Source organism: Akebia trifoliata, chromosome 5, assembly GCF_017979445.1.
Source record: "Akebia trifoliata isolate Shusen 1 chromosome 5, ASM1797944v1, whole genome shotgun sequence".
Classification (NCBI taxonomy): Eukaryota; Viridiplantae; Streptophyta; class Magnoliopsida; order Ranunculales; family Lardizabalaceae; genus Akebia; species Akebia trifoliata.
In genome coordinates this window covers 3,598,673-3,621,093 of record NC_141379.1, presented here as the reverse complement: position 1 = coordinate 3,621,093, position 22,421 = coordinate 3,598,673, and the positions used below count along the sequence as shown (strand labels likewise).

Here is a 22,421-nt window from a genome sequence, read left to right as displayed (position 1 = left end):
CTCTTAAACTATGACTAGTAAATACTGATTCGTGAATTTATTTACATAGTTCCAAGACATATTTTAGTGTAATAGAGACATAAGTTAAGGTTATTATAGTCATTTTCTGCGAAGTCTTAAGAAATAAGTAGAGAAGCTTTTGAGGTCTCGTCAGAATAGAGAGAGGAGAGAGTTAGGGTTTAAGGAGAGATGATCATTCCAGTCCGCTGCTTCACCTGCGGGAAGGTAATTTCATCACATTCAATTCGATTTCGAGGGTTTTGCAGTTTTTCGATCCATTTTATGTAGCTTTTGTGGTTGTTTTTTTTCTACTTGAATATTACTGGTTGAGGTCGTTGGTACCTTGTTCTTTAGGGTTTAAGGATCGATCTCTAACACTATTTAAGCTTTTCTCCTTATTTTCGTTGGAGATTCTTCGTTTGTAGATAAAAAAATCCAATTTTTTTCCTTCTATTTAGGTTATTTTCTAGCCATATTTTTGAATTTCATCTAACTTCATGGATTGAATGCCCTTTATGTGGAATGGTTGTATTAGGTGATTGGTAACAAATGGGATACGTACCTTGATCTTCTTCAAGCTGATTACACCGAAGGGTGAGATTAAACTTTCTTTATTTGATATTTAATATTCGTCTTCAATAACTGTTATATCTATTTATGTAAGCTGAAATTTCAAAAATTCTGAGCTTTATGAGAAAGATCTTGCTTCGTTATTTTTTTTATTGATGTTCTAAGATATATAATATTCGAATTTGTGACATCAAAACAAAAAAGGCATGAATTATTAAAGAACATACATTGAAGTCCCCTTGAAGGTCTAGATGATGCAAATTGTATGGATTTACTTGGCGAACTAGAGGTTACTAATGTAATGAAATCGTTCCTATGGAATTACTTGCACAAGATTGGGCACATCAAGGACATGTGTTTTTTTGTTGGTAGTGCCAATTAGTTTAGTAGTTTGAAAAAAAAAGAGGGATACATTTGTTTAGTGTGTCAGCATTATTCCTACACTGAAGGCAATCCTAAAAGAGAAAAAAAAAAGGTTTAGTTTGACATGGGTGGGTAGTGGAGATAGTGACCGCTTATTAGTAATTTCATCTTGCCTCTGAGCTAAGGCAATGACCCCTAAACAATTATGTATTTGGTTTAAGTTGGTCTCTTAGCCACCTCACTACATGTGTCGCCAATTTTCATTGATTATGTAACCAAATCTTATATGCTCTTTTACATTTGGGGGATCTGTTAGAAAGGTGGTTTCATGGACAAAGTGAGAAAACAATGACAATATGGAATGGTACTATAAGATGAGCTCCCCATTATTCTCCTTTCTCTTTTTGGCCATTTCAATTTGTGTCATCCATGAGGGATAGCATGTTCCCAATTGTTTCGGCATTTACTCCAAAAATCTGGAAAACTTTGCATTTCAGACTTTTATAAGTTGCTTCCTTGTATGCTCAAATCCAGGTTCCAAATTGTGAAAACCTATGGTTTGTACATCCCTAAATCACATTTCAAAATGGCCCGGAACATTGTTTGGCACGACTTATATGTGAATTACATGTTGTCGTTGCATTTCATAAGTACAGATAGGAAAATCTGACACTGCCATTCAGTATAAAATCCTATATTATTTTACAACATTATACACTTTGTTTTCAAAAAAATAAAACCACCTCTTGGTTATTTGAAAAAGAGAGTTGTTTGTAACATGACATAGAGTGCTCTTACTGTCTTAGTTTTATGTTGTTTAACTTGTGTATGGCATGGACATGTCAGTTTTCGTGAATACTGTAACATGGGTATGGCATCTATGCTGGATTGTACAGTTTAACATGCTTAATCATTCTCACAGCATTAATGAGTTATGCATTTTGCAGAGTTAATACTTTGATGAAATTTTGTTGAGAAGTTGTTTTGTATGGTTTTCCATTCCAATCAAATCCTAAACGTAGCAAAACAGTAGAGTATAATAAGAAGATACTTATGTCGCTAAATGGTTTACAGAGATGCGCTCGATGCATTGGGGTTGGTCCGGTATTGTTGTAGGCGAATGCTCATGACCCATGTTGACCTCATTGAGAAGCTCCTCAACTACAACAGTACTCTCTCTCTCTCTCTCTCTCGGTGGGGATCCATAGACAACGTGTTTTGTCTTATATGGGCAAAAAGTGTCGGAATGAGCTGATATTTTGTGAGGATGATCTTTATGGTGAGGGGATCATCCTTGGAAAAAATCAGCTTATTCTGAAATTGCTAGCTCCAGTTTACTAGTTAAAGAATTGTGGACCGTTCATTTTAACCGTTAGTTTGTAACCACTTTTCATAGGGTTAGAAGTTTTAGAATCAGCTGATTTTTTGTTAGGATGATTTACACACCATAGAGATCATCCTCACAAAAAATCAGCCTATTCCGAAACTGTTTTGCCATATAAGACAAAACATTGTCTACGGAACGTTGCCCCATATATATATATATATATATATATATATAGGGTCGGGTTCCTGCAACACACATTGCGACACACATATAGACAACGTGTTTGTCTTATATGGGCAAAAATGTTTGGAATGGGCTGATTTTTTGTGAGGATGATCTCGGTGATGAGGGGATCATCCTGGCAAAAAATCATCCCATCCCAAAACTTGTAACCCCATCAAAATTGATTTACAAAAATTGGACGGTCTATAATTTTTCAACAAAAATTGGACGGTCTAGAAGTTTCATAATGAGCTGATTTTTGGCAAGGATGATCTCCTCACCACAGAGATCATCCTCACAAAAAATCAGCTCATTCCAAACATTTTTGCCCATATAAGACAAAACACGTTGTCTATATGTGTGTTGAAATGGTTGTCGTTTGAAGCTGACCCATATATATATATATATGAGAAATGTTCGGCGCCCTATGCTTTACCCTACACTTTACCCTACGTGTTTTGTTCGACATGGGTTAGAAGTTTTGGAATGGGCTGATTTTTTGTGAGGATGATCTCTACGGTTAGAAGATCCTCCTCACCAAAAATCAACCCATTCCGAAATTTCTAACCACATGTTTACAAGTTGAAAAATCATGGACCGTCCATTTTTTGTAAACCATTTTTTATGGGATTAGAAGTTTTGGAATAGGCTGATTTTTGGTGAGGATGATCTCCACACCATAGAGATCATCCTCACCAAAAATCACCCTATTCCAAAACTTCTAACTCATGTAGGACAAAATACATAGGGTAAAGCATAGGTAAAGTGTAGGGTGCCGAACGGGACCCTATATATATAGGGTCCCGTTCGGCACCAAACATTTTGGCCAACATTTTAGCCAACCATTTTTGTCCTACATGGGTTAGAAGTTTTGGAATGGGCTGATTTTTGGTGATGATGATCTCCTCGGTGAGGAGATCATCATCACCAAAAATCAGCCCATTCCAAAACTTCTAACCCATGTTTTGAAAAATGTTTTGCCAAAATGTTTGGTGCTGAACATTTCCCATATATATATATATATATATATAGGGGGCGGTTCAAGGGCCATATGTAAAAACATATGAAAAAACAATGGTTTTTCAAAATATGGGTTAGAGGTTTTGGATTGAGCTGATTTTTTGTGAGGATCATCACTATGATGAGAAGATCAACCTCACAAAAAATCAGCTCAATCAGAAACTTCTAAATCCATCAAAAGTGATTTACAAATTATTGATAAAAATTGGCAAAAAATCGACGGTCCACATTCTAAATCACTTTTAATGGGGTTAGAAGTTTCAGATAGGACTGATATTTTTTTTCGGATGATCTTCTTGTCATAGAGATCATCCTCACAAAAAATCAGCTCAATCCGAAACTTCTAACTAATATTTTAAAATTTTATTAATGTTGCATTGTTTTTACATATGTTTTTTCATATGGCCCTTGATCCTGACCCATATATATATATATATCCATCATGTCTTGTAAACTGGTGTTCAAAGTTGAGATCGTCCTCGCAAAAAATCAGCCCATCCATAAAAAGTGGTTTGCCAATAATTGATGGTCCAAATTCTTCAACTTGTAAATTGGGGTTAGATTATCCTCACCAAAAATCAATCTATTTTGAAATTTCTAACCCCAGTTTACAAAACACGATGGATAAAATGTTAAATAAGAGGTTGGATCTTAATCCTGCCCCATGTATATATATGTTTGTTCGTTGTGGGCTTGCAGTAACTTCTAGTATCTGTTGCAGCTCTGGAGAAAACTGATGCCAGTTGAAGAGAAGGGAGCTAGTTGTCTTAGAGATGATTTTGCATAGTATGTGATGGCCAGTCTATAATGATCAATGTTTGGAAGTGGTTGAACTCAGGAACTGCGAACGGTTGGCTTTGTGTACTTCTATAGTATAAAATTGTTGACATATCGTAGGCTGTGGTTATGGATTAAGACCAACAATTTTATCGACCTGATATTCGACTTCAAGTGGTGGTGGTGATTTAGGTATTTATTACTTTTATTGGTCTCCCAACTATTGTAATAACAAACTGACTTAAATTGATTGATTTAGGTATATTTAAATTAAAAAATAATAATAATCTTTTTTTAATAAAATAAGATAGATTAAAAAATGTTTAGTGATAAAATCATAGTTATTTATATAATAAATATTTAAATTCTAAAAATAATAATTATTTTATTCAAAATCTTGATTGACTTTATAGAGATTTAGGGGTCGGTTGATTGCATTTCTAAATGCGGATTTTGGTGCGTTTGCGTTAAAAATCTGACTTTTTCTCCGGGTTGGCGTGTTTGATAACGATTCTAAAATCTGCGTTTCGAATTTTTAACCGTGTCTAACTGCAATTTTGAGAAGCTCATGGAAGGACTTTTTTTTATCTGCGTTTGCGGGAGATGCAATGACCGAAAAATGGCCGAATGAAAAAGGCGAAAATGCCCTTCTCTTCTTCTCCGTTGTCAACAGAAACTCCTCTCTCGCGCACAGCTCTCTCTACCTCACACAACATTCTCTCTCTCTCCTTCTCCCTCTCTCTTGCACGGCTCTCTCTCTCTCTCTCACACACACACACAGATCTCGCTCATCTCCTCTTCTTCTCTTCTTCATGAACACAATTGGGTTGAAAAGAACAGAGTTGATTAATCAACCGACGTCCTTGATGCATAGTATAGAGAAGAGGGTTATACCTCGGTACAAATTTCTCAAGATTCTGAAATCAAAGAAGCTATGGAAGAAGAATGTAAAGTTTCTTACAGTGATTCGTTTGCCCGAAGAAGAGTTTTTTGATAAGTTCATTTCGAGGTTTACAAATAATGCTGAGGATTTGTTGGTAGCTTACAAAGGTGATATTTCAGATTCAGCTGAGAAAGAAGAATCTACAGTGTAAGTGGCAGATAATATCTTCGATTTTAGAGAGCAACTATTGGAACCCCCAACTTTCACTTATTCCACCCCAATTAAAAATAAAGAAAATAAATATGATTGAAAATAAGTAACAGTTGGGGTGTGAATAGAAACTTTCTCATTTTGTTTTTGTTAGATTTCTAATTTTTTGGGTTTAGGATTTTATATGAGCATAATCATAATTATTAACAACTGTTGAAATTGTTTCAATAGAGTGTTAGAATGTTTTGTAATGTTGAGATTATAATTTGAGCCCAACCCTTGTAATTAAGAGTGTTTTAACTTTTAATAGGGGTGTGATAAATAATTTAGCACCACCAGATCTTCAACAAGGTGGAAATTAAGAAATTGGGGTGTAATAAATAAAATTTGGGGTGTCAATAGCAGCTCTCTAATTTTAATGTTCATAAAAAAAAAAAAAAATTCTTTATAATACATATTTTGAATGATATAAACTTTGAACATATTGTGTACTTTCAGTCACTTTGTTATGTATATATGGATGATATTAATATGGGATTTGGTGATATATTATTATGATTTAAAATGGGATTTAATGATATAATTTAAGAACACCACTTCATAGGACCATTACATAGAACTAGCGCTAGTCGAAATTTTTTTTTTTGAATTTTCCCTTGCTGACTTATTCCCGAAACCCGACTTGGTGACTATGGGTATCAAGATCAGTTTCCATTTCCTTGTTAGTTGATTGATCGATAACTTGATTTTATACTTAAAACTACTTAGGTTTCATGAGCCACTTAACATGTTGGATTAAATCCAACTAGCAGAGCTAAGTCATGGCAATCTATAAATTTTGCTCATGATCACTTGTTTTTAGGGTCTTTGTTTGTAGTGAGCTCATCATCCAAATTTTATTTGCTTAAAAAAAGTAACAATTGAAAATGTGATGATCATTATGTTTTGATCATATAGAATGATATTCCTGTAGGTTGCACTAGTGGGAGTAAAAAATTTCTTATTTATTGACTTTGACTTTTATCCATTGAACCTTGTTTTTGAAAGAAGAAAATTGTTGGATTGTGTTATATATATCCATGTTATGTGGATGTGTTATATATATACGATGTATTGTAGATGTGAATTTTGTTTATCGAAAGATAGGGATGTCGGATTCCGGTTTCTCATGTACTATGCAGGTATTTTGTTTGTCAGGAAAATTTCATATGTCCATTTTTAAGAGGAGATACTATCGAAATTTCTATAAAATTATAATTTTTTCTATAATTTTTTTATAATTATAAACATTTTAAAATTAAAATAATTTTATTATATATATATATAGGGGTATTATAATAATTTTTAATGCATTTCGGCTGCATTATCAACTTTAAGGGTATTCTGGTCATTTTATCCTAATACAACAGATTCTTGAAACTGTATCAAACAGTAATTACTAGATTCTGGCAGCAGATTCTGATAGCACAACACTTTTAAAAAGCTCTATCAAACAAGTTTTTCAGTATTTCAGATTCTGACAGCAGATTTTGACAGCAGATTCTGACAGTAGAAGCTAACAGCAGATTCAAGAAGTTGAATCAATCGGGTCCTCACTAACTCGGTCAAGATTTTGAAAAGATCGTCTTAGACATCTTGTTTATCTCATGAGATGATGTGAATGTTGAGACATTGTATATCCACATAACTTGAGTGAGTCATCTCAGTTTTAGTCGAAACGATTCGATTTTGGATTTGTTTCACAATTACAAAACTCAAAACCCTACTTGGGCATGTGAACTTCCCGATCCCATGAACTTGTGGTTCATAAATTTATCGACCCCACACGAAAAATCAACATGGTTGATTTTTTTTATTTTTTAAAAGATTAATGATATATATATTTTTTTTAAGGTGAAAGTTGTTGGAGGAGTGAACGGTGTTTAATATTTTGCCTGACCAACACAGGAGACACGTATACCTGATAACATCTTAGTTGTTTCTCTTTTTATAAACAAACCCTTTTCAATAGGACACTCTCTCATACTGGTCCCGGAACTAATGTATGACAAAACCTCAAGTAGAAATGTCAAATTCTATTGGACACAGAGATGACACGTGTCAAGAAGTTTTCCACATTCGGCAAAAAATCTGGATTCAATTCGTGGCTGAGATTAAAAATAACGAACGAAAGAAAATATATCCCGAATTACCGAAATTACCCTCATCTTGTATAAAAAAAAACTACTAAAACACAAATGGTACTCTCTTCGTAAAGAATAATAATTTTTATTAAGTCTGGGAAACATCTAATGGTCTTAATAGAATCAAAAAGAAGATATTTTGTTTTAATGAAGAAAAATTCTCAAAATATTAATTTTCACTAATTGAAAATTATTAAGTAGAATTACAATACAAGTAATAATAAATCATTAAAAAAATTGTCTTATAGACTAAAATTGTCCCAAGAGTGATGATTCTCAGTGTTTCCAACTTAACTTTTATGAAAGATACTACATCAATCTTTAGAATCGTAAATCATGCATCAATAGCATTTTTCAAACTTTAAGTCTTTATTTAAAAATTAGAAATAATTTTTTTTATTTTACAATGAAAGAATGCGAAAATTAACGAATTGTACTATTTACCATAATTTGTGAATAAAGCCAAAACTCAATATTAATGAACCCCCAAAGTGGTTCGAGCCTACCTAGGATATATGAATTTCACCAATAACCATGAGGGATGCAATTCGGGATGACAATCGAACCCTAAATTTGGTCAATGGTTCGTTTGCCAAGATCAACTCGTATAAAATGCAAATCTTGGTTGGGCATATTGAACCACAGAAGGTTGTGTGATTTGGCCTAAACTTTCAACCCAATTTTTAGTTACCTTCTCATGTATCATTAAGTTCAATATGAGAATCAATGATCATGACAAGCAATGGAAAGTGATGAGAGCATCTCTATCGCTTTCGAAGCATGCAATGCAACTTTCACGCGTGTGTAAGTGTAAAAGTTTGGGACATCCTCTATTGGTGTATATTACATTTGTCAACTCTCATCCACAATAAAGTATAAATTAATACTGTGTTTTAATTATAAAATCATATTTTTTTTAATACAAATTTATTTTTCTAAACACCCCAAACTCTGCACATTTTATGTATACTTGGAATTTTAGAAAGAAAAAAAAAAAACCAACTTACTCAAACCCAATTTGTCTTTGTCTCTTATCCAATCTAATTACGTTTGAAGCAGTGGGGAGAGGAAAAAAATTTAAAGAGAGAGGGAGTGACTAAGAAATGGTTCAAAATATGAATTCGCATAAAGCTTTATTCTCTCTGAATATCTCTCATATTCTAAAGATTCATTATTCATCATTTTCTCCAATTTTTTTATCATTCATTTTCACTGACTTAAACTTCGAAAGATCTTTTGCAGGGATCACATTGGGATTTCATCCTTCTTTCATTCTTATCTGAATGAGCACCACATTAAGATTTCATCCTTCTTTTATTCTTACCTGGATTTCATCCAGGTTGTCGTGAAAGAGGACAGATCAACAAGAATAACCCCAACAAAGGAAGAAAATCATAAAATTAAGATCGTCACAAAAATCAACTTTCATCTTGAAGAGTGCAAACCTGGAATCTCTCTCCACACGAGAGAGAGAGAGACCAAAAAAGAATGGGAAAAAAGATTATGTAGACAAACAAGTTAGGTCATCCGATGAACTAGAACTTGAACCTAAATCCAACCCTCTTAATAAACAATCTTATAATTGTGGTCTAAAAATGAATCAGACTTAATTATCTTACCCAAACCTAATCCATTGTAGGTTGGATTGGGTCAATTGTGTGCCAAGGATCCATTAACATCCCTAACCAGCCCCCATATTTTAGATTTTAGTGATATAGAATTGTATATTTTTCTAGTTGATGTCTGAAACCTTGAAAAATCATTTCTGTCATATAATGCAAACTTAGAGGGATATTTAATTAAATTCAAAATTCAATAATACCCAGAGATAATGGCATTTAATGAAAATAACGCTCAAAACCAGAGTAATTTCATTAGCTTTTATTACTTTAGGAAATTCTGAAAAACTAGTTTATGTCGTTTATTGATCGATCGATCGATCAATCATTCTTAGAGAGTTTCGACAGACTACAGAGAAATCGAAGTGAAACAGAGAAAAACAAAAGCCCAACAATCTCAGAACAACAAGTCAGCAATGCAGTCTCTGAACTTAAAAATTCCCACAGATTTCAATCCAGGATCGAGAAGATCTCTCCCTTGCCGAAGAAATTGCAGAGATCTTCCAAAAAAAACATGTAAAATCGTTGCTTGTTCTTCTTCGGAGAAAAATGGGGTTGAAGGAGAGAACCAGACCTCTCGTTCTTTTGTTTCTCGTAGCCAGACATACGCTCTTTTGAAGCAACAAATGGAAGTTGCAGCTAAATCCGAGGTTTGTGTTCTTTAGATTCTTGAATATTTCGGTGGATTTGGGTTCTGGGTTGGGAATTTTGATTGATTTGGATTTGGGTCAAATTTCTTTTCTGTATCTTTTGCTGGGGTTGCTTCGTGGTTAGTTCTAATTTCGTTAAAAGTAGTGGATTTTATTGAACATCTTGGCAGATTTTGGTTCCGAGTTTTGTCGATTGGCTGCGTTTCTTTGTTTTCTAGGTTAATTTTGATTCTGGGTTTTGAGTGGTTTCTTACTTTCTTTGTCTTAGATCGAACTGAATGAAAAAGGTTTGATTTTTTTTTGTCAGTATTTTGATGGGATTTCTTTAAGTTGTTCTGATTATTCGATTCATTAATTTCCCTTTTATTCTGTATTTCTTGGTAGTTCAGGTATCAATTTGATGGATTTTGCAATAGTGGATTTGGTAATTTTTTCATATTTCAGGTGTAACAGTTTTTTTTTTTCTCTCTTTAAGTTCTATTTTGACTTTTGATGAGTTCTGTTCATTTTGAAATTTGGTTGAACTTTTGAAAATTAAAAATAATGAATTTTTTTTTTTCAAAAAATAAACTCTATAAAATTTTACTGAAGCTTAAGTTGCATTTTGCTACAGTTTTCAATGAAATTATTGTTCTTCTGTTGAAGTCCATACATTTCCATTTTCCTCCAATAGAGTTTGAGCTGAAATTCTCTTTCTGCTTCAGAAGTAGAAATAATTTGTTTGTAGTAATTTCTGATTCTCGTTTCCTTAAAAAAATTGCTTCTTTTTTTAGAGATCACAAGTTTGTCTCCATTATAGGATTACAAAGAAGCGGCAAGAATTAGGGACTCATTGAAGTTATTTGAGGAAGAGGAGCCTGTGTTGCGCCTCCGGAGATTAATGAAGGAAGCAGTCTCTGATGAGAGGTTTGAGGTATCTACTTTCTTCTCTCAAGGGCCTTTTTCTCTTTCATTCCAGTTTTGGTTTCTTCTTTTACTGCTACTATGAAAGAGTAGGGATTCATGTAGTAGAAAACTGGGTGCCATTCGAAAGGAGGTGACTTCTGAATCTAAAACTGCCTAAATCACCTTTCGGGTAATTGTTAAAATTAAAAAAAAAAAGATTTGGCATTGAGTCCATTTAAATGAGCAAACGCCATGGATTTTCTGATCTTTGTCAAAGAGATGTTGAACGTGAAAAGTTACACAACCGTAATTTGTATCTCAGTTTTCCATCCTCTTTACTAAGGCAATTGTTTTATTGTTTCCATGGAAAAGAGTGGTGTTCTTGAGTTGTTTATAAATCCCCATTGCATTTTACTGAAGAGTGATAGGTTGTACTAGATTAAATGTTGTCCTGATTATATTTCTTGAGATATGATCCTGCTAAAGCAATGAATAAAGGTTCGGTTTCAAGTATTATGTACAACCATCTAGACGGTTATGCTATGGCCTGGGTTGGAAACATACCTTCACCCATCCTCTAACCCATTAAACTACCACACTTGCTACCAAATAATTAATTAAATTGGTCTTGTAAAAGCTTTAGTGGAGCTCCTAAATTTTAGAGTGTCTTCATGTCTGTTTGTCTTTCATTGTATACGTGTAATAAAGGGGAATTACCCTCAATCCAAGTTTTCCTAAAAGGAAACTGAAGATCATTGAAGACTGAAATTGCATGAAAGACTGGTTACATGAGGTGATTTTCTTCATTATATATCCAGAAAACTGTACTTCTATTAATTTTGAGTCTCTTAGATTTATCTCACCTTACAGTAAGATTAAAGTTACACTCTTTTATGAGAATGGACAATACTGGTCTGTTTGTCATCATTTCTAGTCTCAAACTCTGTTTCATAGCTTTTTATTTTATTTGTTATATATATATAAATAAATTTGAAATCGTCTTTCATTAGTCCTATGCATGTTATTATCAGTAATATCATCATAAACCATAAAATTCACCTACTTTGCTATGGTTCTATTATTCCGATATAATTTTGCAGGATGCTGCTAGATACAGAGATGAACTAAAGCTAGTGTCACCATACTCACTCCTTAAATGTTCAAGTGATGCTACTACCCTGGTATGACAAACATATATTTCGTACAACAATTGTTGCTTCCTGATCTGTATGTTTTATTTTCTAGTACAAGATCATTCGCTCAAGTTCTTACAGGTTTTAGCTGTTTTTTTTTGAGTCCACCCAGTTTCTGTACAAGAATTTGTTTTGTGAAGAGAAAACTATTTATTTGATTTTTAAGCTTCTGTCAGTCTGGTCTCTCTTTAGGTTATGTATTTATGGGAATTAATATGGCCAAATGCATTATGGCAGTTTTCTTTCCACGTCACTAGAATTGATGGAGTATACGGACCGAGATAGAATTGGAAGAAATTAGGTGCCACCTCCATGAGGTGGTAATACCACTGACCTGGGATCAAAACCTGTAGTGCCCCTGGCCCACACTTGTTGGATATTGTCCTCTTTGGGCCAAAGCCCGACGGCTTTAAAATGCATCCTACATGATAGGGTCAAGTTTGCCCTTATAACCCAAGCTCCGAACGTCTACCCCGCTGATGTGGTACTAAACTCACAACTCCACCTACCATTCCATCCAGCGCACAGGACGGCTCCACTTCGACCCCTCGGTCTTAGCAGCAGCCCTTTTCATGTCTTGGGTAAGCGCACCAGTGGGATCGTGACAAAACCCCACCACCTACCTGCACCTATACAAAAAAAAAAAAAAAAGATAAAAGAATTGGAGGATCAAGATTTGTACAGCTGATCCCATATATGTTTTTTTTCTTTTTTTTTTTGTGCGAGGGGGTGGGGTTTGGGTGTGGGGGTTGTGGGCATGTGAGGGTGGGTGGGTGAGGGAAGTGATATAGCCAAACACATTCTTGGCATTTTATTTTCTTATCTTGTCTCAAGAGATCCATTTAATATGACTGACCAAACACCATTGACTTAATGTAATATATGGATTTAGATAGACTTTGGAAGAAGAGGATTTACCCAGCTGACCCTGGATTTTTTTGGTGAGTTATTATTGAAGGATAGGGGAGGAGGTCGAGAAGACCTAACTCATACAGAAAAAGATAAACATAAAGACTTGAACAACAGTTCCAATCTGACTATAATCTCACATTGCAAATACCATCCCAATTGAAGAGGAAATCTTTATAGGAAGAAAAAAAAAAGCTCTTGAAACCCTCGAATTACCTGCACCCAAAAAACATGAAATTAGGGATACTATGGTGATCTCATTAAGAGCATGCTCCTTCTCCTCAAAGATTCTGCTATTTCTCACCTTCTATAAGGCCCGATAGATAGTGAAAGGGGTGGCCAATGTCCACAATCTCCTTTTCCTGCAAGAGAGAGCTGTGGACTACCATGATTGGAAGAAAGAAAACAAGGATCTAGGGAAAACCCAGTGAATGTGAAAAAGAGAAGTAAAGTGAGACCAAGTGGAACGAGCGACATTGCAATGATTGAGAAGGTGAATCACTGATTATCCACTAATTTTTGTTTGAAAGTCCACTAACTTTACACATGGAGCAGAAATGATTTGATCCGTAGCTAGTATCCTATCTAACGATTTTTCTTGAGAGAGGAGAGGGGGATGGAATGCTGGCTATTAATAAGACCAATGATTGACTCGAGCTCCCAAGCATTAATGTTCCTCCTAAAACCAAAGTCTTATGAGGTGTTCCCCGCAAGCCGAACCATAAATTTCTTAACTGATAAATTATTATTTGGAAGAAATGGAACACAAAAATTAGGACATTGTGATTTGTGAATAAAAGTTTAATTAATGATTAAATGCACTGTAGGATATTTATGCCCATTGTGCTTATTATGGCTGATGTTCAATCACAATTACAAACTCGACCTTCCCCCAATGAAATCCGCACATTCAAGCAAACTGATCAGCAAATATAAAGCTAATGATTTATCAATTTCGTTAACCACAGTATATCAACTATTACTGATGTTCCAGATCATCAGAATCCATGTGTTACTATCGGTCTCCATTGTTCAAGTAGGTTTTTGTATTGCTGTTTTCATCTTGGTTTATAAGCTCGAACCTTGAATTAATGAGTTGCTTACTATTTTCCTTGTTTTTTCAATAAATGGTTCAATTATTTTAATAGATCTCCATACGTGGTGTTTCAGGGGATAAGGGTTCAAGTCAGGAGTGTGTACATTGAGAACAGGAGTCAACCTTTGAAAGGACAGTACTTTTTTGCATATAGAATAAGAATTACAAATAATTCAGAGCGGCCTGTTCAACTTCTTAGAAGGCATTGGATCGTCACTGATGCCAATGGGAGAACTGAGAACATCTGGTGAGCTCTATCTTTATTTCATTTTCTTTCTTTTTGTGAGAATTTTTTAATAAGTGGTCGATGCAAATTTTTCTAAATTTATTCCTTTTCTTCTTCTTTTGGCAGGGGAATTGGAGTCATTGGAGAACAACCAGTTATACTTCCTAAGACTGGTTTTGAGTACTCCTCTGCATGCCCATTAAGCACTCCTAGTGGGAGAATGGTAAGTGTGCCAAATTTCCTTTCACATGTTTCCTTGGAAAAATATTAGTTTGATACAATTCGGTTCTCTTAATAATTATTTTCAGAATGTCTAGAAATTGTCAGATGCTACCCAAAATTACAATATTTTTTTTAAAGGGGTCTTTAGATAAACGTCATCATGCACTGATATGTGGCTCTAGATGTCCATAATTTCTGGTTTTTTGGGACTTGTGATAACAAAAATTTCAATTACCCAACCTTGATATTCTTACAATGTAGGAAGGTGATTTTGAGATGAAGCACACCGACAGAATAGGAACATCGACATTCAATGTTGCTATTGCTCCTTTTTCACTCTCTATTATTGGAGATGACTCTGACATCATTTGAAGCATGGGAATGAACACTATTTTGGAGGTTCGGAGGTTTTCATTCCTTCTAAGCACTGGGTTTTCGCCTGAGGAGCAAAAAATATGTGTATGCTCACCATGTCGGTATTTTTATTATGCCACCTTATTGTTCTAAGCCATTGAAATTTGGATCTGCAACGGTAAAGGTATTGTTGGTTATTAGGGATAAAAAGGATAAGCTTATACCTTGTTTGTATGTATGTATTTCTAGAATTTGAAGCTTGCTTTGAAAAAAGATAATAGAAGCAGAGGTGTCTTTGCTCTTTGGGAATTTTGGATTAGTTCTCAACATCAATAAAGACTAGCAAACAGTGTACAAGAGAATTTACTTTTCTATCCTATAAGATGTGTGGCCTTGTAGGGAACTAATCCTTTGGTTCTCTATATGAATAGAACTCTTGCATGGCCCAAGCCAAAGGTCATACAACAAGACACGTCCTGCAATTCAAGAAACTGTTATGACTACTTCTAGTCTCATTTCTCTCTCTTGTGTCTATGTCATCTTTCCCATAAGTTTCAAGCGTTTTTTTTTTTTTTTTTATAATGGTTTTTAAAGAAGGTTGTTGACTTACCTGTTTATCTGTCTTGACGTCGCCTTGTTTGTCCAGTTAAATTTCTCATAAAAATCAAGGGGAAGTTTTCTATCGTTCCAAACAATATGATCAATCAATATGCCATATGAAGCCAATGTTGATCGCCTGATATGTTATCGTGACATGGGTTTTTAACATATTTCACAAATTTAGGTGTTTTGCCTCATATTAAGAGGTCATTAAGGTTTAAAAAATTAAAAAGAATCCTTGGTAGAGTAACTAATGCCACACAACAAAAAAAAAAAAAAAAACATTTTATTCTTTTTGAGCTATAATAAAAGTATATCACAATATGGTTTTTAAACTCGTCAGAGATCGAGACGTATCGTCCGAGTTAACTCGGTATTAGAGCTGAACGAGATCAACTCACAAAGTCATTTTTTGATTGAGATTTACCAGTCACGTTCAATTTTTTTATTTGTCTCACAAGACATCTCAAACGTATAGGAAAATTCGTCCGAAACGACTCGGTATCGGAGTTGAACGAGACGAGACGAGATATCGAGTTTAAAAACCATGATCACAATTCACATTTATCTCTCCCTCTTTACCTCTTGATCTCTCCAAAAAACTTGAGAGTTAAAAAAAACAGTAACAATAATAATACTAGCAACTTTCAATATCTTGAATTTTTTCATAAATAATTAAAAAGTAAATTTGTTTCCATCTATTAACAAAGAGTTAAGATTTTAGTATCATTGTCAATAAAAAAAATTTCAAGAACCATACCCTAAAAATTATTTATAAATTGTAATATAATCATTATTTATTATCATTAAAAAGCAAAGAAAATATAATAATTTTTTTTAAAGATAATTATGGAGAATACAAAACATTGGTAGACAACGGCAATTCTACCCCTAAAAATATCTTTCCATCACAACGGAGGGTTTGAAACTACAATTTTTGTAATAATAATAACAATAACATGTCCAGTTTGTTATCATGAGGTCATGGGCTTGAAGAAGTCTCAAATGGAATATTAGCATTTTAAATATATGATAGAAAAATTAACAAAATTAAATTAAATATTAAATATAAGATAATATATATTGATATTTAAAATTTTACTATAATATAAACAATATGTTTAAATTTGATGGCCCATGCATTATTTGCAACCATAACTACCAGAGTGGAATCACGATTTTGCCCCACGTGGAGGCAATCAAGAGAATTTTTTTTTTTTTTTTGTAGAAATAACCAATAATGAAATTTTTTGTATGGGGGTAATAAAGGTGAATTTTTTTAATCCGTCATTATTATTTTTTATAATAACTCATAAATTATTATGAACTTTGAAAATTTTTGTAAGGGAGGGAGTAAATCTGCCTTTGATATAACTAAGTAAAGAACATCTTCCATGTTAAATCTAATACAAAATAAAAAGAAGAAAAGAAGTTTGCTCATATTAGGATCTCAATAATCTTTGTTAGGTATAATATGAGGTGAATTTCAAATCCGAATAAAGGAGGGTTATCGTTCATGAATATTGACCAATACTTAGTTTAAATGATCGGATTGCAAAAAAGATACTTCGTAGCCCAACTTTGGAATGGATTCTCAAACAATCGAGATTAGATGTATTCCGATCCATCGATAAATGTCCTATATTTTCAATACTTAGTATGAGCATTAATTCCTCGAGGCCACCTGCAAGGACGCACCTTCACTTACCCAGTGCATGTGATGTGTGGGTGTTGCACATGCCCAGGAAAGGACCCACGGCCTTGGCCCAACTTACGGCTTTGGCTCTTTTGATCCCACTAGTGGGACATATATTCAGATACCCTTCATAAAATAATAATAATAATAATAATAATAATAATTTAGATCATAAAAAATATAATAGTAATATGCATAACATTATAATTCCTTTTTAATTATCATGGGTTACTTTCAAGAGCAGAATAAGGGTATCATGGTCATTTCACCCATTTTCATTTCTTTCACGTTTGGTTTTTGACAGATGGATGGGCCTCATGGTCTTCTCTGGACTAGCTGAGAATCTTCCAACAATCCGACAAAAAATTGAATAAAATTAAAAGTAATAAAATTCTCTCTCTCTCTCTCTCTCTCAAGAAAGACAAGAAAGAATGTTCTTTTGAATTGTTTTATAACTGTATGGATGGATATAAGAGTATAAGAGATAGAGATTGTTTGTGAGATTTGCAAAAAAGAAAAAGAAGCTTACGCTGAAAGCATACCATCCTTTTATCTCTCTCTCTCCTCTCTCCTCTCTCTGCTTTTTAAGTTTTCTCTCCAAGCAAAGAAGCAATTAAGCAAAGCATCTCATTTACACACCACCATTCAGTCTTTCGTTCCTGCTTTTGCTTTGTAAGTACCCACCTTTCCTTTGCTCACAGTTTTGTTCCTTTGGTTCATTTATTATTGATTTTTTATCTGTCTGTGCAAAACCCATCCAAAGTTAAGAATCTCTGCTTTGTTTCTCCCATTAATGAGACTAAATGCATGTTGGGTTTTGGTTTTTGAGTCTCCATTCTACAAACCTTGCATTTCATTTTTTTTCTTTGTTTGTTTCTTCTATATAACACAAGTCCAGTTTCAGTTTGGCCTTTTTTTTAAAAAAATTAAAATTTACATAAATGAGGTCTAATTTCATATCTGAGATTTTTAGTTCCATTGTTTGATGATTTTTAGAGTTTTTAAGCTCATTTGGGATATGGGGTTGGTTTGTTTTTAATTATTTTCTGGGGTTATTGATTTTTTTTTTTTTTTTTTTGTTAAATTTTTTCATTCATGGTTTGTCTTCATAGATTGATGTTGGTGCTTTTGATTCAATCCAGTGTTGACTTTTTTGGGTTGATGGGTTTAGCTATTGGGGTCCACACGGATTTACATTTCTGATTATAAGGAGTTTTCTTTTTCCTCAAGCTAATGAAATTTTAAAAAATTTGTGTACCTTTTTTTATTATAAAAAAAAAAAAAATCAATTTCATATTTTTTTGGTTTTTATTTGTTTAGTATAATTTCTTCTGAACTTTACTGGGTCTCTTGGATTTGAACTAAACAAAATCATTTTTCTCGTTTTCAATATAGTGATTTGAAAATAAAACCACCAAGTATCAGATATTGGAGACCAGGGCGGAAAATAAATCAAATTCCATGAATTTCATAACAGGATCCTCCAAACTTTCTTGGACACCAGTCATGACTGGTGATACAACCACCTCGAGTTATTGGTTGAATTGGAGGGTTTTGTTCTGTTCAATTTGGATCTCTTGCTGCATGGTTTTAGCATCAATTATGATATGGAAATATGAAGGTCCCAATAAATTGAAACCCAGCAGAGGAGGAGAAACCCAACAAGAAACAAAAGGTTTTTTGTACGAGGATGAAGCGTGGAAGCCATGTCTGAAAGAAATCCATCCTGCTTGGCTTTTGGCTTTCCGAGTTATTGCATTCTTTCTGCTTCTGGCATTGCTCATCGTCAATGTTGCTGTTGATGGAGGTGGCATATTTTATTTCTATACTCAGTAAGCCAACTCTTTTTCCTTGAGTTCATCTTATACTTAAATATGATCTGGATTTTAATTTGAGAAACAATAGTTCTGTTAGAATGTCTAATTCGAAGGTTTTCTTGAAAACCCGTATTTTGAATCTTTTCCATTTTTGGTCTAGCTTTGGTTGAAAAATTGTTCTATTTGTAGTTGACGTTTTAATCCCTCTGACCCTCTTATATTCATAGTTCTCCACCTCTCCAAAAGATAGGTCTTTTGTAGTAGTTGGTTGGTTAACATGTTGAACTTGTAGTGGAGCAGGGCATTTTATTTTGTAACTAATTTGAATGAGATTCATGGTTGGCTAGGTTCTTTGTTCTTGTACTTGTGTTTCCTATTAAAAAGATGGCACTTACATTTTGTTTTTGAGTTTATGAAGCTAAAATGGTTTGGTAAGAATCAAATATATCTTCCAACTTTTTCTTTAAAAAAAATTGTTACCTAAGTTAGTGAATGGGTTATTGAATTTGAAAAATACAACATTTATAAAGAGCTCTAATTTTTGGACATCTATAAGACAAAAAACTATATAATCTTTAGACATTATAGTGGATGCCATCTTCTCCATTAGAAGTTATGTTTGCTAAGTCTTTTTTTTTTTTTTTGTGATTGGTAATTGCTACAGAATTTCATGGCACATTTTCTTATAATTTAACTTTGTTTTTTGATTTTTGGGTTCTGGACAGGTGGACTTTCACACTGGTTACCATCTATTTTGGGGTATGCCCTTTAATCGTGTGTATCTCATAGTCTGTTTGCTTGAAACCCATCTTATTTGTCATAATCTATATATGTATGTATGTATATTTTGAATCTCTTTTTACTATAGTTTGTTTGTTTTCTTATAGTTTCTACTTCCATTTGTAGCTCGGATCGTTGCTCTCCATTTACGGATGCAACCAATATAGAAATGGAGTTGTTGGAGATGGCATAGGGTTAGATGCAGAACAAGGCACCTATGTAGCTCCCACACACAACGAAAGTGCAAATGCGAGCAGCAGCACCAAAAACTCAGGTCCTCAAGAACGACGTTATGTTCGCCGAACTGCCAGTATTTGGGGTTATGTCTTTCAAGTTATTTTTCAGGTAAATTCACTTTCAAGTATCAATAATTTTTGGCGACTAGCTTTTTCCTTCCAGTGGTTGCTTTTTTTAGGGCTATTTTTTGTGGGAAGTCTAGTGGTATTCTTTCTCAGTGTTTCTGATCCACGAATCTCATTTAATTCATCATTTTCATCCCCATCTTTAACCTCAAATGTTTTTTTTTTTTGATTAATTATTCTTAATTATGATATTATGACTTTAAACTTGTTTTTAATCTTGACGATCAATCAGCCATGCTTTGGTTGGTAACATTGTTCTGTATATAGTTAACTTCCTCCTTTTTCCCTCGAGCGTTGTTTGACGAGCTTTATTTTTAATCATTAGGTAAATGCAGGAGCTGTGATGCTCACTGATTTCGTCTTTTGGTTCATCATGGTTCCATTTCTAACAATCAAAGACTACAATCTGAATTTTGTAAGTAACACATTACATGAATGCCTCAATTCTGCTTACTTGCTCATTTCCTTGTCTTATGTATGTATTACGGTGTACAATTGAACGATTCCAAGGTTTTTTCAATCAATTTACAAGGGTTATGAACTGGCATTCATGTTGGGTTGGGCATGTTGCGATACTTTGTATTTTGTGATGAAAATATATGACACCTAGACCATACCCATAGTCATACCTTTACTTGGTTAACCAAGAAATCGTAGAGAACTGATAAACAAACAAAAAAGAAATAAGTAAAAAACTTTGTAGTGATGATCTACGCCCGGTTATCTTTGGTTTTTCATTCATAATAAGAATCATAGAACGATTCTTTCTATTTTCCGGGAAGACCCTCCAACCATTTTTATTTAACAATTTGTGTTCCTGTTTTGCTGCAGATGCTGATTGGCATGCATTCAATCAATGCTGTCTTCCTTCTTGGGGATACTGCTTTAAATTGCCTGGTAAGTTTTTGTTGTATAGTTTTAGTTTTTTTGTTTTTTTTTGTTTTGCGAGTTTAACACTTATCGTCATTAATAAAAATCCATTTCAGCGGTTTCCATGGTTTCGAATCGCATACTTCATCTTATGGACAGCAATATTTGTCATATTTCAATGGGTGATTCACGCCAGCATCTCAATTTGGTAATGCCGACCTCCTTTTTCTCTCTCTACCATGGTTTTAAGTCTTGTCTGAGTTGTCTCAGTATCATCCACCAATAAGACGAGTTGAAAAGTCATCTCAAAGACGTGGTTTCATTCTAATTCTAAGGCATTTTTTAAAATCTCGTCCGAGACAACTCGGTCTCATTCATGGACGAGTTTTAAAACCATGCTATCTCTACACTTGAGAACAACTTAGTTTGAAGTTTTTATAACGATAATTTTCTTTGTCATAGGTGGCCATACCCGTTCCTCGACTTATCATCCCCTTATTCTCCAGTATGGTATGAAATCATCCCAATCTACATTTTGATCTTTCATTAATAGTTTATTTAGTTTATCTAAGCCCATTGTCGATCCAAATCTTTAGGTATTTGTTGGTGGGGATAATGCACATCCCATGCTACGGTCTCTTTGCACTAATAATAAGGATGAAACACTTCTTGTGGTTGAGATGGTTCCCTCTAACTTATCAGTGTGTGAGATGAATGGTAACGGTTGACTTAACATCATTCTTTGCCAAACCAATTCATGTCCACACAGAATTTCTGATTCGGGCATCGGAATGAGATTCTTACTACTTATAGAGGAGGATCTTCGAAACAAAATGGAAAGAAAAGTGTCCATAGGTTAAAGAAGAGATCTACAGAGATCGATATATTACTCTAATTCATAGAAATATTATTGATCATATAGGGGAAAAAATTCAAAAATATAGAGATGGTTATTCAATGAAGCAAAATACTCATTTTTTATTTATTTGTCCTTGCTTTAGAGGAGTTTGAGAATTGTACTAAATACAGATATTTGGATATAATTGAACCATAAAATTTCAAATCTTCTTTGTGTCTCCTCTCTCCTGTTCCTTAATGTATGGTTCTTGCTTATGTGGTTGAGGTTTCCTACAAATTAATGGTTCCTGATGTTATGGCAACCAGAATCCAAGCCACTTGTTAGTGGACCATGAACTGTACAACCTTTCCACTAGACCGTGATCACGATTAGGATCAGGGCTTAAAATTGTGTTCCGTTAAAAAATATCTAGGCCGAAACATTTTGATTTCGATATAAACCGGATGAAACATTCATCTTGGAATGTCTCAAATCGTTTTGGTTGAGATAATTTCGAAATTTTCCCTATCGTGAACGTGCCTCGAGATGATGTTTTAAATCTTGTTATGATTCTACCACACAATAGACTTTTAAGTTGTTGGTTAAAGTGTAAACATAAGTAATCATATTCTTCTTCTTTTAATAATTACTAAATGGGATGGAGAAGGAGCAACCACCACCATGCCATGCCTGACATGTGCTCTGATTGAGAACACTTTATACATATCGAGCACAATATCTCAAAAAAG

General features: G+C 33.9%; 3 protein-coding genes across 5 annotated transcripts; all 3 read left to right on the top strand.

Moving 5' to 3' along the window:
- The first annotated feature begins 108 nt into the window (after window positions 1-108).
- On the top strand, window positions 109-4,474 carry LOC147401058 (DNA-directed RNA polymerase subunit 10-like protein). Its single transcript, XM_086442175.1, has 4 exons — window positions 109-225; window positions 536-594; window positions 2,008-2,102; window positions 4,224-4,474. The coding sequence occupies exons 1-4, from the start codon at window positions 190-192 to the stop codon at window positions 4,247-4,249; spliced, it is 216 nt and encodes a 71-aa protein (XP_086298301.1). The 5' UTR covers window positions 109-189; the 3' UTR covers window positions 4,250-4,474.
- Window positions 4,475-9,480: 5,006 nt separating this feature from the next.
- Window positions 9,481-15,018, top strand: LOC147401057 (uncharacterized). The gene is made up of 6 exons (XM_086442173.1): window positions 9,481-9,824; window positions 10,624-10,737; window positions 11,810-11,890; window positions 13,982-14,154; window positions 14,260-14,356; window positions 14,617-15,018. The coding sequence occupies exons 1-6, from the start codon at window positions 9,591-9,593 to the stop codon at window positions 14,725-14,727; spliced, it is 810 nt and encodes a 269-aa protein (XP_086298299.1). The 5' UTR covers window positions 9,481-9,590; the 3' UTR covers window positions 14,728-15,018.
- Window positions 15,019-17,426: 2,408 nt separating this feature from the next.
- On the top strand, window positions 17,427-21,910 carry LOC147401056 (uncharacterized). 3 transcript variants are annotated; one of them, XM_086442171.1, is made up of 9 exons: window positions 17,427-17,677; window positions 18,483-18,837; window positions 19,548-19,581; window positions 19,729-19,947; window positions 20,290-20,379; window positions 20,796-20,861; window positions 20,951-21,042; window positions 21,297-21,344; window positions 21,431-21,910. In XM_086442171.1, the coding sequence occupies exons 2-9, from the start codon at window positions 18,512-18,514 to the stop codon at window positions 21,546-21,548; spliced, it is 993 nt and encodes a 330-aa protein (XP_086298297.1). In that variant the 5' UTR covers window positions 17,427-17,677; window positions 18,483-18,511; the 3' UTR covers window positions 21,549-21,910. The 3 variants fall into 3 exon arrangements, with proteins under 3 accessions (XP_086298297.1, XP_086298296.1, XP_086298295.1); XM_086442170.1 differs by having other exon boundaries at window positions 18,401-18,837; XM_086442169.1 differs by lacking the exon at window positions 17,427-17,677 and having other exon boundaries at window positions 17,687-18,837.
- Window positions 21,911-22,421: the final 511 nt, after the last annotated feature.

Coding starts and splice junctions, on each gene's coding strand:
- LOC147401058 (XM_086442175.1), top strand. CDS start 190: ATGATCATTCCAGTCCGCTGCTTCACCTGCGGGAAG. Junction 226..535: donor GCTGCTTCACCTGCGGGAAG/GTAATTTCATCA, acceptor TGGTTGTATTAG/GTGATTGGTAACAAATGGGA. Junction 2,103..4,223: donor GAAGCTCCTCAACTACAACA/GTACTCTCTCTC, acceptor TATCTGTTGCAG/CTCTGGAGAAAACTGATGCC.
- LOC147401056 (XM_086442170.1), top strand. CDS start 18,467: ATGAATTTCATAACAGGATCCTCCAAACTTTCTTGGACACCAGTCATG. Junction 19,582..19,728: donor TGGTTACCATCTATTTTGGG/GTATGCCCTTTA, acceptor TTCCATTTGTAG/CTCGGATCGTTGCTCTCCAT. Junction 21,345..21,430: donor TCCCCTTATTCTCCAGTATG/GTATGAAATCAT, acceptor CCAAATCTTTAG/GTATTTGTTGGTGGGGATAA.
- LOC147401057 (XM_086442173.1), top strand. CDS start 9,591: ATGCAGTCTCTGAACTTAAAAATTCCCACAGATTTCAATCCAGGATCG. Junction 10,738..11,809: donor TCTCTGATGAGAGGTTTGAG/GTATCTACTTTC, acceptor ATAATTTTGCAG/GATGCTGCTAGATACAGAGA. Junction 14,155..14,259: donor GGGAGAACTGAGAACATCTG/GTGAGCTCTATC, acceptor TTCTTTTGGCAG/GGGAATTGGAGTCATTGGAG.